General features: G+C 39.8%; 1 protein-coding gene across 1 annotated transcript; it reads left to right on the top strand.

The window, feature by feature from the left end:
* The first annotated feature begins 953 nt into the window (after positions 1-953).
* On the top strand, positions 954-18,591 carry HSPA4 (heat shock protein family A (Hsp70) member 4). The gene is made up of 19 exons (XM_063348751.1): positions 954-1,223; positions 4,111-4,168; positions 5,873-6,013; positions 6,728-6,850; positions 7,320-7,419; positions 7,822-7,955; positions 9,864-10,108; positions 10,512-10,588; positions 10,885-11,036; positions 12,033-12,139; positions 12,471-12,604; positions 13,074-13,255; positions 13,660-13,749; positions 14,250-14,402; positions 14,909-15,034; positions 16,025-16,132; positions 16,450-16,569; positions 16,970-17,131; positions 17,395-18,591. Exons 1-19 carry the CDS (start codon positions 1,117-1,119, stop codon positions 17,599-17,601), a joined length of 2,526 nt encoding a protein of 841 aa, XP_063204821.1. The 5' UTR covers positions 954-1,116; the 3' UTR covers positions 17,602-18,591.
* The last annotated feature ends 136 nt before the right edge of the window (positions 18,592-18,727 follow it).

Below are 18,727 nucleotides of genomic sequence, written 5' to 3'. Positions count from 1 at the left end.
CCTTCTGCTGTTGGTGCCCCAGAGCTGGAGGCAGCACTGCAGGGGGGTCTCCCCAGAGCGGAGCAGAGGGGCAGAATCCCCCCCTCGCCCTGCTGCCCACGCTGCTGGGGATGCAGCCCAGGCTGCGGGGGGTTTCTGGGCTGTCAGCGCACAAAGAATCACAGTCTTTTAGGTTGGAAAAGACCTTTAAGATCATCAAGTCCAACCATTAACCTAACATTGACAAAACCCCCACTAACCCATGTCCCTCAGCACCCGTCTGCCCTCCAGGGATGGTGCCTCAACCACTTCCCTGGGCTGCCTGTTCCAATCCTTGATAACCCTTTCCATGAAGAAACTTTTCCTAAACCTCCCCTGGTGCACCTTGAGGCTGTTTCCTCTTGTCCTGTCGCCTGTTCCGTGGGAGAAGAGACCGACCCCCCTGGCTACCCCCTCCTTTCAGGGAGTTGTAGAGAGCGAGAAGGTCTCCCCTCGGCCTCCTTTTCTCCAGGCTGAACACCCCCAGCTCCCTCAGTCGCTCCTCACAAGACTTGTGCCCCAGACCCCTCGCCAGCTCCGTTGCCCTTCTCTGGACACTTCCCTAGTCCTGCTGGCCACACTATTCCTGACACAAGCCAGGACAGGCTCATGTTGAGCTTCTCATCCAGCGACACCCCCCACGTCCCTCTCCTCAGGGCTGCTCTCCAGCCATTCCCCACCCACCCTGTATTTGTGCTGGGGGGTTGCCCCCCACCCGCCTGCAGCACCGTCCACTTGGCCTTATCCTAACAGCACACAGAACTACTCAGGAGGTGCTTAGGTCGAAAGAAAAAGGGCTTTTTGGGGAAGAAAAGGATAATTGCGCGGGTGGGCGGAGCAGGGGGCGGAGCTCCGCCCACCCGCGCAACGGGCGTGGTCTTGGATAGCCACGCCCCCATGCGTGCGCTCCCGCGCCTGCGCGGTCTCGCTCGGCGGTAGTCTCGCGAGAGTTGACCCCTTTCCCCTCAGCGGCGGCCCGACGGGATCTTTCGAGAAGTCCCCCCGCCCCGAGGAGGCAGCGCCCGCCGCCGCCGCGCATTTAAACGGGCCTGAGCCGCCGCTCCTCCGCCGCCTCAGCCACCTTCCCCCGCCTCAGCCATGTCGGTGGTGGGCATCGATTTGGGTTTCCAGAGCTGTTATGTGGCCGTGGCCCGCGCCGGCGGTATCGAGACCATCGCCAATGAGTACAGCGACCGCAGCACGCCGTGAGTGGGGCCTGAGGCGGGCCGGGCTGAGGGTAGAAGCGGCGCTGGGGAGGGCTGAGGGGAGAAGCGGGGCTGCGGCCTCCACCTGAAGGGAAGGTGTCCGCTGGGCCCCGTCCTGCCGTGGTGCGGGGGGGTAAGCGAGCCGGGTTCGGGAGAAGCGGGTTTCTTTAGTAAATGCTGAAAAGAAGAACAGGTATCATGCGGCAAACGCGGAGAGATGTTCCGCGTGACCCGCTCTGCTCCTTTCCTTTTTCTATAGTGCGACCAGTTTGTCCTCCCTGAGGCAGGGCTTTGCTGTTATGATTAAAAGGATAGGGTGCGTGAATATAATAAAAACAACGCATCTCTCTCCGTGTTGGAAGTTACAAATCTTAATTTCCTATATACCTGTTTCCCCTAGTGCAACTGGACCGTGGAGGTGAATGCTGAGCTGGTGCTTAGCTCTGTGCGAGCTCCTTGGCCTGCCGTTGGGTTAAAGCTTAGAAAAGCTTCTTAGCAGCCTTCCTTTCAGTCTGTGTATTTCTTTGTTCAGCAAAAAAATTTGCACTTGTTTTGAGTATTGGGTCCTTTAAGCTCTCACTTGAAACTAGCCACCAGATTGATGAGTTATGAGGATGGGGAAATAGAATGTGAATAGACAGTACAGCATCAGCCATCCCCTTTCCTGGGAAGGGGGACTAACAGTGCAATTTGCTGGTGAACTTGGTCTTGAAGCATGTTATGCTTTACAGTGGTTATAGTATATTCTAACTGAGCTTATATAAATAAGCCTTCCAACACATTTCTGAAGAAGAGTGTGCATTGTTTATTTTTAATAAGAAACTTGCTAAGAAGGAGAGGGAGGACTGGGATAAAACTCTTCTAAGAATGAAATGCAAAATGGAAGGTGGAAAAAGAACTTCCAATGCATCAGACCCAGAGGGGAACTGTTTGGAAAGCTGTCTTAAAAGTGTTTCTACAGCTTACTATATGTAGGATAGCTTTATTTTAAGAAGGTACTAAAATAAGTAGCGGTCTTGGTGAGTCAGATGCATTGTCTTGTGTTTTTTTTTTTTTTCTTTCAGATCCCTCATACCTGTTTAAAAAGACCAGAACCATAAAATGACCTTGCTTCTCATTAGACAGTCCCTTAGTTCTGTTTGCCTGTTACTGTTTCTAAGCAATGAATACATGAAGAAAGAAATTTTAAATTTGGTACATGTGCTAGAGTAAGGACTAGTCTCTGAAGTATTCTCAGTAATACAGAGGTTTAAAGGTTAGATGTACTAGGAAAACATTTAACGTAAAGTATTTCAAAGTAGTCTGATAGCTCTAGGCATCTGACCCTCAGGGAGTTGAGGTTCTGCTTTCATATATTTGAGATATGAAGACAAATCTAGCTCATTGAAGGAGATGAGCTATATAAAATATCTGACACAGTGCATCTTTCAGGAAATAATTCAGTTATGAAAGGCTAGAAGTGAAACTGAAAAAAATAGTATAATGAAAATGGTAGAGTTTTTAACAAGACTTAATCTTGAAGTACTGTTCTGAGGGAATGCCAAAAACCAAATTTTCAGTGTAGAGGAAATATTCTGTCAGGGGATGTCTTCTGAAGAAGTGAGGGCAGGTGGGAGGGCAAAGGAGAAGTAATGCCTCCAGGTGTGTAAGGAAGTTCAAAGCTCTGCTTCAGTTGCTTCATAAGATCTCTGATGACCTCCACTGTGGTGGTTAAAATGCTATGAACTTCCTCACTTTTTGTTAACCAATCGCTTGACTAGTTATTTCAAATAATAACAGATTAATTCAGAAATGTTACTTCTGTTGCAGCATATGCTTTAGGGTGGGCCTTGTTTCATTTGTTAAGCTTATTAATAAATTGGAGGAAGATATAAAACCAATGCAATTATATCAGTCTAGTCTTCAAGTCTGTTTTTGACAATTGCTGCTTGGAAGACCAGTTCTAAACCTCAGGCTGAGTTGGAATTTGTTTGTTGGCATAGCCCTGCTGTAAAGAAGTTTCTTGACCTGCTGCATAGAGAGCAGCTTAATTATGCTGTTAGTATATTGTGTGAATAGTAAATGTCTGACAACAGTAAATTGACTAATAGCAGGTTTTTTTCCCCTCTAAGTTTACCTCAATGGTATGAGGAACTTGGATTAGAAGGCTGGATCTAATTTTCTTAAGGCTTCTGTAGTTAAAATACGTAAATCAAGAGGATTAATAGGTCTAGGAATTTCTCTAAAAGGGAGGATTTTTTTATTCTGTATTTTTCAGAGCTCCAAGCTATCACAAAGTAGTTTATAGTGAAGTATGACTTTTCTTTCTGTAATCTACATTATTTCAGTGAGTACAGATGAAACCCATAAACACCAGTCTTTCTCTCAGATTTTGTCTTCCTGCTCATGAAGGGCTTGCTGTAAAACTGAAAAATTTAGTAAGCATTTGGTACAGATGTACCAGAATATGTACCATGATACAGGAATTATTCTCTTAATATCAAATTTACCTTGTGTATTTCTTCTGAACAACTGAATGTTTCCTGTATTATTAGCAAATGACTTATCTTTGAGTGACTTAGATAGGCAGGTAATTATTGAGGTAAAGGGTGTCTACTGAGTTATTACCTAGATGTAAATCTTGAAATAGTGTGAATAAGTTCGGGTTCAGTGCTGCTCTGCAGTGAGGAGTGTTACTGTTTTAATGTAATTTAGAGTGCCTGTTTCTTTCCAGAATTTACAGAACATTCCATGCATGTATTGTAGTGAGTGAGTAACTTGCTTAATGGACCAAATACTATTTAAAATATCTCTAATCTAGTTAATACTATCAACATTTTTAACAAAAAGATAGGCAGTGTAGTTCAACCAATCACTTACTAACTGGAAATCTTTCTTCTCCTTACAGGTCATGTATAGCCTTTGGACCCAAGAATCGCTCGATTGGTGCTGCAGCTAAAAGCCAGGTGAGCGTATAATTTGGGTAAAAGCAACTTTAGTAGTCAAACATCAGATTAGCAGAATGTGTTTTTTATCATTGAAGGTTACAAATGTCTCTAAGCTGGTGTCCATAACTGTAATGGACATGTCTCCATAACTGTAATGAACAGCTGAGCTTAATTCAGCTGTTCAGCATGTAATGCTGCTTTGTCATCTTGGATAGAAATCTAAAGGTTAATAGTTGTACATAATGAAATGTATAAAAAGGGAAAAAAAAAAATCTTTGCCTCTTAAGGAATTCTTATAAATACTAACTTTTTTTTTAGGTTGCAAATGTAAATTCTCAAGCAGAGCAGTAGTGTTTCATCCTACCTTAGCTTGTTCCAGTTTGTGTGCATTATGACAACTTTTAATTATGTGGTTACATTCTATAGAATTCCATTAAATGCATAATTTTGTGAAAGGGGACATAATTAAATGTAGATACATATAGCTTTCTTCCCTCTTTGTGGTTGAGTTACAACCTAAGTATCTGATTTAGGCATTCTTGCTCATACTTTGAGTTTCTGTTGGTGTAGGTAGGTAAATATGATTTAAGGACCAAGAAGAAGTTAAGCTGATTTGTCCTGCTTGTGACATTTAGGTCCTGCTGTATCATATCTTGTGTTGCTGTAAAACCCCTATAAAACATGACTCTTTTTTTGAAGTCCTCTACAGGAAGTGACTATTCAAACACTTGGTTTTTCTTAGCCTAAAATACCTAGAGATGTGTGAAGATTCATTATCTAGAATACAAAAATGACTGGACACAACCATGTTATTCAAGAACAGAAGAACTGTGCTAGAACTAAATACAGATGTTTTTTCTGCAATTGAGTGTCTGCTTAGCTTAAAGAAATTCATTGATACAGAGATCCAGTAGAGATGAGGTATGTCCTGCAGAAACTAAACTTACAGAAAATCAAAACCAGGTTACTTAGGAAATAGACACTTGACTGAAACTGAATCACAGGTAAATGTTGTATGGTACAGTGCTTGTCTGCGTTGTCAATTACTGTGTTTTTTCAGTATGTGTCTTTCTCTAATAGAAATGAAAGAATTAAACAAGTTTACTTGCACTATGTGAAAACAAGCTGTAATGATTTTTCAGTTCTCCACTTGCACTGATATCTGCTGTTAATAAAAGACAATCTATCTTTTGTCAGTCAAATCAAGCTGACACTATCATCTTGGGGCCCTCCTGACTTTTTAAAGCTTCATGTCAAGGTTCTTGAGCTGTTTTGTGAGAATATCCTGTGTGTTGACTGTCACATGCATGTGATGAACCTGAACTGGAGTTTACATCAATATCCTTGTTATGTTTGCTAAATTACTGGCTGCAATGCAGTAGAAAGGTAGGGTGGTAGGAAACAGGTAAAAGGGAAAGACACTTTGCTAACTTTTTTAAATTGCCCTACACATACACTATGAAAGTTGAGTGCTATTTTAATCAATTTCTGGTAAAATCTCAGCTCAGTTTTCTAGCATACATTTTTATCTTAAGTCTCAAATTCTTGTAGGTTACCTGAGCAATCAGAATGAAGTTGCTTACCTTCTAGCAACTGCCCTGGTACTATTAAGATACAAATGACAAATATTCTGGTGAGGGAAGCATGAGAACAAAACTCTGTCTTCTGTTTGAAATGCAATGTTCCCCTGACATGTTGTATTAAAGATTTCTTTTCCTCTAGGTTATTTCAAATGCAAAGAATACAGTACAAAGTTTTAAAAGATTTCATGGTCGTGCATTCTCAGATCCCTTTGTTCAAGCTGAAAAAGCAAGCCTTGCGTATGAACTTGTCCAGCTGCCAACAGGCTCAACTGGCATCAAGGTAAGTCTGGCATATTTGAAGAAGAGCCAGAGGAGGAAACTGATAAAGTTTCCTTTTATCTCTTTATTTTGAATCTGCTTGCTGTAGTCTCTGTTCTCTTGTGAATGGAAAGCCTTAAACAGGGAATAAGAGATGGTCTCTCCAGGTGTTAGGTGAGACTGATTTTAACACAGTTATACAATTTCTCTGCCTTGCAAAGCCAGTCTCATACAAACTGTTAGCAGTGCTTTTTTCTTTTTTCCCCTTGACTCCATGTTAAATTTGTCAAGACAAGCTACTTGACCGGTGTACTTATTATGCTGTTCAGATACTGCAAGGGTCTAAGATGTCAGCTTAGTACTTCAGGTGAAATGGTAAAAACTTCTCTTTCAACAATGGCTGAACTTCTGTTTTGGATTTTAGTAATAACTAATTAACTTATTCCAAAACAGTAGGGAGGAAGGCATCCGAGGCATTGTCTAGTGATTTGGATTAAAAAAAAATCTGTGTCCAGAGCAGCTTTGTGTATGTGAATTCTTAAATGTGCATTCCAGTGCTTATGTATTATCTTATTGCACTTGCTATGCACAAGCGAGGCCGTTGGAGAAGGTGGCATAGAGCTGCATTACTTAAGCTTGTTTTTTGTAAAGACTGTTTCTTGCATGTGTTCCTTACGTTTGTAGTGCATGTTTTTTACTGTAGTGTAATATATATGTACACAATTTTTATTTGAAGGCCATGTATATGGAAGAAGAAAGAAACTTTACTATTGAACAGGTGACAGGAATGCTTCTTACCAAATTAAAAGAGACTGCTGAGAATGCGCTTAAGAAGCCTGTAGTTGACTGTGTTGTTTCTGTAAGTATGTGATAATAAATAATTATGTATTTGGTTAGTATCATAAACTGAAGAGGTTGGTTGTAACAGCTTTAAATTGCCCATTAAACCTGAATATTCAGGTCTTTGTCTCTTGTATTTAAAACCAAACCTTACTCACATCTCTTCTCCAAAACTAGATTTGCTTCTGTAATGGTGAAATGTCTTAAATTGCTGCTAATTAGCAGCATAAATAATATTTGACGCCTGTTTCTGGTTCTTTGCTCCTAAAATGAGTAGCTTGTGAGAGGGAATGGAAGAAGGTTTGCAAAAAGTAACTTTGTCTTCATGTGATGTTTTCTTTGCTTTCTCTATTGCAGCTGACATGAACACTAAATTTGAAGGATACCTCAGCTGTTCTCTATACCAAGTCCCTATATGCACTTGTTGTAACTGTTTACTAAAGATGGCTTTTCTAAATGTTAATATTAGCTGTCTGATCTTCTTGCAGGTTCCTTCTTTTTACACAGATGCAGAAAGGAGATCTGTGATGGATGCTACACAGATTGCTGGTCTCAACTGTCTGAGACTAATAAATGAAACAACCGCAGGTAATACCTTCCTTTCTCTCTCACCTAATATTGTAGTTTTATTAGATAAAAGGGCTTTTAATCTGTCATTCGTCCATACCCTTTGGTATTACTGCTAGTTTTGTAAACTTAAAATAGATTAGTTGATCACAAAGTTTCTTAAGCTCTGTTCTGTTTTCCTTCACTGATTTACAGAGGCATAAAGAGACTTCTTGAATATTTTTGTTTTAATGCAGCTACTAGGAGGGACTAATGCTGTTTAGTGTTCTTCCATGTTTCTTTAGCATTGGGAATTTTCTTTAATGAGATAATCAATTTCTGTAGTTTGAAAAGTAAGATGAAATGCTGATGCTGTTTACTGATGTACCATTTATTAAGCAATTACAAAACTGAATGTTGTCTTTGACTCTTCTGTCTGTGTAGTTGCCCTTGCATATGGAATCTATAAGCAAGACCTGCCTGCCTTGGAAGAGAAGCCACGGAATGTTGTTTTTGTGGATATGGGGCATTCTGCATATCAAGTTTCTGTTTGTGCATTCAACAAAGGAAAACTGAAAGTAAACAATGTGTTATGCATCCATTTTAATCACCAGTAGTAATATTCATCAGTACATACATGGCCTGTGACAGGCAAGCTTGCCTGTCTTTATATAAGCACGTTCAGACAACTCAATTCATATTCTAAAAATTGTACTTTGTCTGGAGTTAAAAGTAGGGCAGGGAACTAGAGAGTTTTTGAGCGATATGTGGAGGAAGTAAACATGTCTTGATCAGCAGACTTTGGCAAAGAATAACAAACCTGGATTAAATTACTTATTCAGAAATTATCATAGCTGACTGTATGCTGCTTCAAAAAATAATCCAGTTCAGTCATGAGATCCAGCATTAAAACAGGAATTTCTAGAATGTTGTAAGTGACAATGTGTTTTTATTCTTTTACATGAGCACCACAGTGAATGGTAAAAAAAAAAATAATTCTTAATTACTTTAAGCTGCAAGTGGAAGTTAAGTTACAGTGTACTTCTAAGTGTAAGTTGCCGAAGCATTACTATTTTCCAGCAAATACTAACATTTCTTAGTTGGCTCTTTTACAATAACAGTCTGGATTTTTTTCAGTTCCAATAGCTTATTCGGCTTGAGAAACAGACGCACATTTCAAAGTATGGGGTAGTGAAATGAAGAGAAGTCAAGAGTTCTGAAAGCATTAGTTTTGTTGTGAGGAAACGTAACCTACTTTGTGTTTCTCATATTTGTCTTTTAAACTTTGAAACCATACAATTATTGAAGGGATGCTTTTGAGTATAGAATGGAGAGCTGGACAGCAAGGCAGTTAAAACAGTGTAGTGACCAAACCTAGTCTAATGTGTGTTGAGAATAATGTGATACTTTACTGATTTCTATTTAAAAAAAGTTCAAAATATATTTAAAAAGTAGAATCAGCTGAGGTGGGTGGGCTACAGATGTTCTTTGCAGATAATTCCCTCATCAAAAATGAGCTCCTTTTTGCAGGAGTTAATAACATTTATTCTCTTCATGTTTTATTTTTAGCTTGGTGTAAGCATGTTCCACCCTTATGAGGCATCAAATATTAAACTGGGATATGATTCAAACTGACAGTGGCGAAGCAGAGCCTGGAAACTCTGATGGTCTGCTTACAGTACAAGTTACTGAACAGATTGTGTTGCTAAGCCTTGCTCTGCCTTCCTAAATTTCTTTTAAAAGTTGTCACCTCATTACAGGAGGGCTGCTGTGCCCAAGGCTGCTTTTTAGCATTTGAGATAGCAGATGTTTTTTTCTTCTCCGGGAGCTTGTAACTGCTGTATGTGTGCACTGCAATTTGTGTGAGAATTACTGTTCACAAAGACATCTAACTTGTGTAGCTGCCAGAATTTGGCCGTGGTAATGGTGGTTCTTTCTCTAATAGCACTTCGAACATACTGTATCAGCTACAAAAGCCATAGGATAATAATGGTTTAGACTTGGTAGGCTGAAAAAAAAAAAAAAAAAAAAAACCAAAAAAAAAAATCCACCCAAATATCTTAAGATGTGTATGACTATTACTGCAGTTACAATCCACATAAACTATCAGATGTTAGTGATGCAATTGCTACTTAGATTGCCCTGAAATATAGGAGAATAGCTTAATTATTGCCAGCAGTGTCCATGAAATCTGAAAGATGAGTATGAGACAAAGCTTTATTGTTTGGGATAGGTTAGACTTCTAGATGAGGCTTATCAAAAGAAACTCCTTACTGGTGATGGGAAGGGCAGAATAAAAATGAACTGTACTGGATTTTTTGTGTTGTGGCTGCACCAGTATCGTTCTTCCTCTATAGTAATGTTGTAATACTTGCTTTATCTTGGGACTATATTTGAAACAACAAATATGTTCACATTAACTGCTAATCAGTTTCAGTGAAGTAATGACAAATTGTACTATTACTGAAGAGTTGAATTTTTTTAAGGTTCTTGCTACATCATTTGATACAACACTTGGAGGCAGAAAGTTTGATGAGATGTTAGTTGAATACTTTTGTGAAGAATTCGGAAAGAAATACAAACTAGACATAAAGTCAAAGATTCGTGCGTTGTTGAGGCTGTACCAGGAATGTGAAAAACTGAAAAAATTGATGAGTGCTAATGCCTCTGATCTCCCGATGAACATAGAATGCTTCATGAATGACATAGATGTCTCTGGAACAATGAACAGGTAATGTTTATGCTTTTACAAAGGTAAGCTTTAGAGTGCCCTTCATTGAAGTTGCTTCAGTCAAGAAAGTAACTTAGCATAAAGTCCTAGTTCTTAGGACTGGAGGGAGGTGGCAAATGTAAGAACATGTGCAGGGGTGCTGCTCAGCATCATAATGTTTAGAGACTGGTTGGTGGCCTTGAGTTAGGAGGAAGGGCTGTGAATGTTGCAAGTGTGCCTAGACTACTAGAACCAGATTTGTCTGGGGGAATATGCAAAATAAGTATAAAACTAGGATTGGGGGAGAGAAAAACCTGCAGTACATAGTTAAAATGGCATTCTTACCATTTTGGTGTCCTGTTGTATTTGCAGAATTAACTTGCTTATGGAATACTAAAGCTTTATTTATGGCTTCTTCCAACAGAAGCAAATTTTTAGAGATGTGTGATGGACTCCTTGCAAGAGTAGAACCACCCCTTCGCAGTGTGCTGGAGCAAGCCAGTAAGTGTATGCACATTCTGTATTCTGCATACAGAGAAGAGATCCATAATACAAGCTTCCTTTGGGTGTTGACAGAAGTTGGACAAATGGATTTAGCATAGCTATCAATTTCTCGCTTAGCAGTTACAAGCTCTTTAAAACTTTCATACAAGCTAAGATCTAAAACTCTTATTACTTAGCGATCAAGCTCAAAATAATGGTTGGTTTAGTAAAACATTTAGTTTAAAATGTTCACGCATATTCACGTAAAACAGCAACACTTAATTTATAAAAACTAATGCCTAACTCCTTTCTAGAGTTAAAGAAGGAGGATATTTATGCAGTAGAGATAGTTGGTGGTACCACAAGAATCCCTGCCGTAAAAGAGAAGATCAGTAAATTTTTTGGCAAAGAAGTCAGTACAACTTTGAATGCAGATGAGGCTGTGGCACGAGGTTGTGCTCTGCAGGTAAAAAGTGCTGTTTGTTTTACCGTGAGTATTTGTATTGAAATCCATAAATATTTGAGCCAGAGTTCACAGGTAATATAAAAGATACTTCACGTGTATCATAGAATGGATTCAAATAAGCTTCAGGAAAGCAGCTGGAAGAATGAGAACAGCAGCTTTAAGTGATTCCTTTGTGCTGTTAAAGCCAAATCAATGGATCGGTGTAGCTTGAAGCGAAATGTGTACTCTGCTTGTGCTATGGCTGGAACCTGGGAGTCTGTTAAAGCTCTTATGATGATGTCTTCTCCTCCAGGCTCCTTTGGGGGTCTAGGTTAAACAAGGGAAAATTTTTTTACAGCACTGCTGATAAACTTGTGTTACGGCAGTTGCTTAGCAACAAGGGTGGAAATGAAAGCTTAGATTCTTGCTAATGGAGATCTGTGTCCTGAACTGGAATTGGTCACTGTTGAATGGCTTAAGCAGTAGTAAATACTCTGTGGTTACTAGTGCTACCATCTTCTGTGTGCACCTTAATTCTGCTGTGATCATCTCATTTCTCTCCTCAAATACTTAACATGTGCTTAGAGCTCTGTTCCATCAGTGGTATGAATTAGGTGTTGGAATCCGCTTAAAAGTAGAGTTTTGTATTACAGTATGCAAAAAGACCCTTACTACTATGTCACTATAAAAAGTAATTTTAATTGACGCTTTCTGATTTCTTATGTTGCTACTGAAAACAATTAATTAGCCTAACCACAGCAAACCAAACATGATGGCTCTAAATGAGAATTTTTGTATTTCCATTTTCAGAGTGAACAGACTGGGTCAGCTTCCTGAAAAGGAAGGGTCCATAAGAGCTTCCAGTACTTATTATGCAGGTTCCAAGCCCATCAGTTTTAGTCCTCCCTTAACCTAGAGTAAATCTACATATTAAGCAGCGTAAATAGCTACTTGCTGAATAAATTACTGTTCACCTGAAGTTTGACTGTTTGTAATATGACTCTTGTGCTCTTTCAGTGTGCTATTTTATCTCCGGCTTTCAAAGTGAGAGAATTTTCTATCACAGATTTGATACCATATCCTGTTTCTTTACGATGGAATTCACCAGCAGAGGAAGGGCTAAGGTAAAAAAAAGTCAATCTTCTTGCATGGTTACATACAATTTAAAACTACCTGATGACAATAATAACACTTTAAGAATAGTGCCTATTTAAAAATTTAGATTTGATACTTTTTCTTAAGTTAATGACAGTAGAAAACAAAACCGAGGATGGATGGCAGTTTAGCACTTCCTGCATGGTGCTTGGTCTTATTTTAACTTAACAGGTTAGACTCTTTTGTCACTTTTTTAAAAAGCTGTTCCTTAAGGTATAAGAGTATCTAGAAGAGTTTTGTTATCTTTATAAGATGCATTATCCCACATACTGAATAAATGCTCTGTGTTTTCTCTTACAGTGACTGTGAGGTCTTCCCCAAGAACCATCCTGCTCCATTTTCCAAGGTCCTCACATTCTACAGAAAGGAGCCTTTTACTCTTGAGGCATACTACAGCTCTCCCAAGGAGTTGCCTTACCCAGATCCTGCTATAGGTTAAGACCATTCTGTAACTTTAAGCTTTGTTAATAGTCTTGCACATGTTTCAGGACTTCTGTCTAATTAATGTAGTCTGGAAAGTGCAACTACTACAAATGCTGTAGGAACGGGTTTCCAAAGTCATGGATCCACAGTAAAATGAGTGGAGTAACATTAAGTTTGTGGGCAAATAGGCTCAATAACTAGCATCTTAATGTTGGAGCAAACCTGAAAGGGGCATACTCAGAATTGTGCAGTCTTTTACTAAAATACAAGATAACACCAGCTTTTACAGTGTGCCATGGAGAAGTTCTAGTAGCCATGTATCCTAGCTTTGCTGTGTGAAACACTGAATTGTTTGACTTGAGTAGCACTTGCGCATCGGAGTGCATTGCAGTGATCTGTTGTCAGCAACAGTCAGGTTTTACTTTACATTTGGCAATGAAGTTAATCAAATGGTGTGTTTTTCTCTCTGGGATTGTTTAGCTCACTTCTTGGTTCAGAAGGTCACGCCTCAAACAGATGGATCCAGTTCAAAAGTGAAGGTCAAAGTTAGAGTAAATATCCATGGTATCTTCAGTGTGTCAAGTGCATCTTTAGTGGAGGTTCATAAGTCAGATGAGAATGAAGAGCCTATGGAAACAGATCAGCATGTGAAAGAGGAAGAGGTAGGAAACTTCATTGCTCTTAGCTACTTAGAAAACTCATGAAGCACAATTGGCCAATTCTGGGAAGGTTCTAAGACTTGTGTAGGGATTCAGTAGACCTGTCCAGCAACTAAAATATGAAGATGTGATTAAGTACTAATTGAAGTATGTTACACCAGTGACAGATCTCTTGAAACCAGGACTGTGAGGTATAGATGAACTTTCTAATCATGGAGCTGTTGCTTGCCTAAGCAAAGACTAAAAGCTCTTATAATTTATACCTTGAGACTTTACTTGAGTTTTCATTCTGTTTCTTTTGCCTAAAGAGTATTAGGTATAAGTGAAGTGATCAGCTTAGGAACTGTAGCAATGATCTGGTTATGCATTGTTTAATATGTCAAATTGTATCTCTTCATGAATTTCAGAAAATGCAAGTAGACCAGGAAGAGCAACAAAAGACTGAAGAACACCAGCAGGCTCAACCTGAAAATAAGGCAGAGTCTGAAGAAATGGAGGTAACATGAATCTGTTTTCTTACAGGGTACTTCTGGAAGATTCATGCCAGCATGTAGTGCATGAGCATATCTGCTGCCTTTGTCATAGCTCTGGAAGCTAAACTTTTATTTGAATATATTGGTAGTCTGCATTGTGGTTAGAGCTTTAGGAGTACATAAATGGCATGGATAATTGCAGACCTGTCAAGTGATGTGGTACGGATAAAGTGGGTGAACTTTCCTGTTCATGGAAGAAATAATAGTTTAGTTTTCAATAACTTAATACTAGAAAAGTGTTGTACTCTAAGAACCACCACCCCCATGAGTGTAGTCAGGGTGCCCAGTAAAGTTCACTTTTTTCAGCTTTTTAGCAGCTGAAGTGTCAGAATGACAGATAATATGTAGTTCTGATGTTGAGGTGTGCTAGCTCAATAGTACTCTTCCTATCGTAAGTCTTGAATACTCAGAGCGAATGAACTAGTGATGCTGTCTTTGACTTTGAGTCTATTTCTTTAATGCAGACTTCTCAGGCTGACTCAAAAGACAAGAAAGTGGATCAGCCACCTCAAGCCAAGAAGGCTAAAGTAAAGACTACTACAGTGGACCTTCCCATTGAGAATCAGTTGGTGTGGCAGATAGGGAAGGACATGCTGAACTTATTCATTGAGAACGAGGTAAACTCTTACTTGTCCAAGCTAAATATTTCACTGGTCAATCTCCAGAAATTTTGCTGTTCATTGAATGTGGTTAAGGGTGATCAAGTAAAGGTGAAAAGGAAAAAACATGCAGTTTTTTCTGAGGTGAACAACAGTGTCCCATGGAGCCAAAATATATTATTCCTGTTAAGTGAATGCTGTAAATCTTACTGAAGAGGTGTTCTGCAGGAAAGCTAGTTCACAGAGTGAGTATTTCCAAAATGACCTGCAGTTATGAGGTACTGGATGGCTGCTACCATCAGGGTGAAGGTTCCTCAACTGCAGCAAGGTTCTTCTGTGCTGTATTGGATATCCCGGCAAAACTGAAATTAGTTTTTATTCATGTACTGTGTTTAGGGCAGTTCTGTAAACCACAGTTATTTCAAAATCTTTAGTCAAACTTAAGTCTTTGCTCACAAGGTATCCTGACAATAAATGTTAAATGAGTAGGTTTCTAGCCAGCTAACTTGACAACTTGTTCACAGGGTAAAATGATAATGCAGGATAAGCTAGAGAAAGAGAGGAACGATGCCAAGAATGCAGTGGAAGAATATGTGTATGATATGAGAGACAAACTCTGCAGTATTTATGAGAAGTTTGTTAGTGAAGACGTAAGTATTGCTAGCTTGATTGTCTTTTAATGTGTTTTGTTAAAATGAACAGTTCTGTTTTAATAACCTCTGACATGTATCAGATACTATGTTTACTTAGACTATATTTTCAGACTTCAAATTTGGAGAAACAGCTTTTTACCTTTCTGGCTATGAAGATAACCTTCTAAATGTGGCCCAAGTACAAGCAGATGGTACCCAGGATATACTGTGTGTTCTCCAAAACAGTTGCAGTAATTAAGATGATATCAGAGCATGTGTGTTCAGACTGAAACAGACTAGGAGCACTTGCACAATCATTTTAAGGCAATCTGATCTATTTTGGTGCTCTGTCAATGTTTAGGAATAGTTTGAGTAAAAAGAAAGAACGAACAACCCTACCTAGGAACATAATGGGTGGGATTAGTCTGACTAAATGTGGGAAGCTGTATCTGAATAGGTTGCCTAAAATTCTCTTTGATATTATTAATTAGCTTTTCCTGGTGTACTAAAGGAGCTTGGTGTGTAATTAATAAAATTGTGACTTAGATGACTATATTAGTCAGATGAATCACTCTGAACTCTTGGCTAGACCTCCGTTTATTATAATGGGAGCCTTGCTAGCAAGGTGTCTGCAGAGCTAAAACTGGGACAAGCCAAGTGAGATTCATGGTACCTTTGCTAAAAACAAGTTCCACTCTGTTCTCAGACTTGCTTGTGTAGTGATGATGTAAACGTGAAGGGGGAAAAAACGGGTGGGGGGGGAAATATGCTTTTATGTGACAGTATTGATCTGAACAGTGGGTGTCACTTCCTTAGTCCTGCTCTCTACCACAAAGCCATGCTGAAGAATACTTTGTTGCTTATTCTTAACTAAAATAGGATAAAGAGTTTCAGACAGTTCTTTACATTCTAAAAACACAACCCTTCCAGAAATGTTCCAAGTACCACTTAATACCACCTGCCACCTAATAGAATTCTCACCTACCTGTTTTGTATGGATTGCTTCAGGATCGAAATAGCTTCACGCTGAAGCTGGAAGATACAGAAAACTGGCTTTATGAAGACGGTGAAGACCAACCCAAACAAATTTACATTGATAAATTGACAGAATTGAAGGTAAGTGGTTCTTACATTCCCATTGGAATTGGCTGAATCTAGAGAACTTTGTTCATGTGGGGAGCTGTCTTGGGTCTGCTGATCCAGAGATTGGCACTGATGCAAACTAAGTAGTTTGTCTTATTAAGTGTATGAGGAGCAGATCTCCAGTAGATCCGTAAGAATATGGAGGTGAGGGAGATTCAGTCACTCCTGTAAGTGGAGGGAAGAGTAAAAGTTCCATAAGGGGTTCAGAAATGCTGATGTACCCTGCCAAATCTTGCAGGATCATATTATGACATGGCATGGGTTTTGATACCTATTGTACTTTGTTTCAGGCTCTGGGTCAGCCTATCCAGGCAAGGTTTCAAGAATCGGAGGAAAGACCAAAAGCATTTGAGGACTTAGGGAAGCAGATTCAACAGTACATGAAAACTGTTCATGCATTCAAAGCAAAGGTATTTCCATCCTTCTGGCAAATGTAAGGAAGTGGTACAAATCTTCTCTGAATTTTAAGTAAGCTCCTTCAAACAAAAAGCTGGGGCAGCCTCCTGGGTAGCTTCTGGGTTCTTGATAATTACTGTATTTTCAGAAGTGGATGCTGGCTTGAAAATTTAACAGTCTCTTTTAATCAGGTGTTGATTTCCTCAGGGAGGGGAAAATGCCAGCAGCAGTAGAGCTTCAGTTCTCTGGTTACAGAGCTGTGGGGGATCAGCTTAACTGCTCTGCTAATTAGAACAGCCTTTGGGCTAAATGGTCTTTCTAGTGTTTTGAAGCTCAAAGCTTGAAGAAATAAGCATTCAATTTAGATGTTAAAGACAAATATTTTACATGCTACTACTAAGTTGTCTGTTGCAGGATGAACAGTATGACCATCTAGATGAAGCTGATGTAGCAAAAGTGGAGAAGAGTGCGAATGAAGCTATGGAGTGGATGAACAATAAACTTAATCTTCAAAACAAGAGAAGTCTTACTTTGGATCCAGTTATAAAAGCTAAAGAGATACAAGCTAAAACTAAAGTAAGTCTCTTACTTGGCTGAATTTTTGTGAATCTTTCTGTCGTCTTGGTCTATATGTTTGTGCCCAGAGGAAAATTCTGAGGTGAGAAATCTCTACTACCAGGACAGTGACTGGGTATTAATCTGTTCAACATGTATTGGGGGACATCAGCTGTCAACTCAAACACCCAGCTGGTGCTATCAAAAGTTAATTTGAGCAGCATTATCTACTAACTGTTGGTAGATAGAAACATCTCTAACAGTGTTTTACTTCTGTTTTCTAGGAATTGACAAGTATTTGTAATCCTATAGTCACAAAACCAAAACCCAAAGTTGAACTCCCAAAGGAGGAGCAGAAACCAGCTGAACCTAATGGACCAGTAGAAGGTGGGGGAGAAGCCACCACTGGGTCCCAGGCTGCTGAGCAGAGTGGGGCTGGTGCTGCCCCCACTGCCACTGAGAAGAAGCTTCCTGAAATGGACATTGACTGAATTTCAGCACTTGTTTATATTATTGCGAATTACAATAAAGCTTTAAGTTGTCAACTTTGTATGTTCTGGATACAACTGAAGCAAGTCAATACCACAGCACTCTTTAACTCTTGGAGAGGTTTGGTCAGTGCATCGAGTCAGAACACTTAGGTAGCTAACTATTCAAATAAACAGTATTTCTTGCCATTAGGATTGTATTTAGAAGTTCTGGTATTCTTTCTAGACCTACAGAAACAGCCCTAAGCTGGTTCTCCATTTTTAATGTCCACCGTGAGTCAATCTTGCTTTAAAGTAGCGAGACGGCAACATCTGAAGTCAAACTTGGCATGCTGTTTGCTTTCCCTTGTGGATTAGAGCAACAGTGTCTGTATAAAGTGCCCATTAAGGCCAGGACTGCAGGAATATAACTGGGACAGGGGCTGCTTCTTCTAGACCCTGAAGCATAGTCTTTCAGTTGCTCATCTTAGTCCAGCTCTCCTACTAATCTAGATTTACTTTGGTTTGCACTTGAGCAGTTCACTGTTAACACAAGGTCATTCATTTATCTGATGGGTAGAGCAGCGGCTGTCCCCTCCCGTGGCTCAGGCTGTGCATGAGAGCGTGCTCCTGGCCAATGTCCCATCTCATTTGACCATGTAAACTCTGTCTCTAGCTAAATTAGCTGCTTGTAGAAAGAATGAGTATTTGTATTTCGGCTGCCTATGCTCATAGTCGATTCTGACTTGTTCCTAACTTTTTCTGAAGGGGGTATGCTTGCTTCCACGAGGCCTTCATTTGGAATGCTTAGGGTTTTGTTTTGTGTTTTTTTTCCCGGGAAAAAAAAATACATGACTAATTTGGCATTTTTTTTTCTATGAGCTTTATACAATGATGTGCTTCTAGTACTGATTGTCATTAAACTTGCAAACATTAATTTGTATGTGTTACAATCCAAAGCTGAAACACCCGTTCGGATATTGCAAGACAATAAATGCACTGGATTCTACTGGATGAGCTTCTCCCGCTGTTGATTGCGATGGCGGTGGGGCAGGCCTGAGGGGGGGCCGTCCGATCCGGGGGCGGGAATGCTTCAATGCTTTTCTTGCTGGCACGGGTGGAGTTGTGTGAAACCCCCGTTAATGAAGCA

The sequence above is a fragment of the Chroicocephalus ridibundus genome, chromosome 11 (assembly GCF_963924245.1).
Source record: "Chroicocephalus ridibundus chromosome 11, bChrRid1.1, whole genome shotgun sequence".
NCBI lineage: Eukaryota > Metazoa > Chordata > Aves > Charadriiformes > Laridae > Chroicocephalus > Chroicocephalus ridibundus.
Note: the sequence above shows the minus strand (reverse complement) of the source record. Positions and strands in the feature narration are given on the sequence as shown.

Bases quoted from the DNA above. Each gene is read 5' to 3' on its own strand.
- HSPA4 (XM_063348751.1), top strand. From the start codon at position 1,117: ATGTCGGTGGTGGGCATCGATTTGGGTTTCCAGAGCTGTTATGTGGCC. The intron at 13,750-14,249 runs GTAACATGAATC...TCTTTAATGCAG, and splicing joins CAGAGTCTGAAGAAATGGAG to ACTTCTCAGGCTGACTCAAA. The intron at 14,403-14,908 runs GTAAACTCTTAC...ACTTGTTCACAG, and splicing joins ACTTATTCATTGAGAACGAG to GGTAAAATGATAATGCAGGA.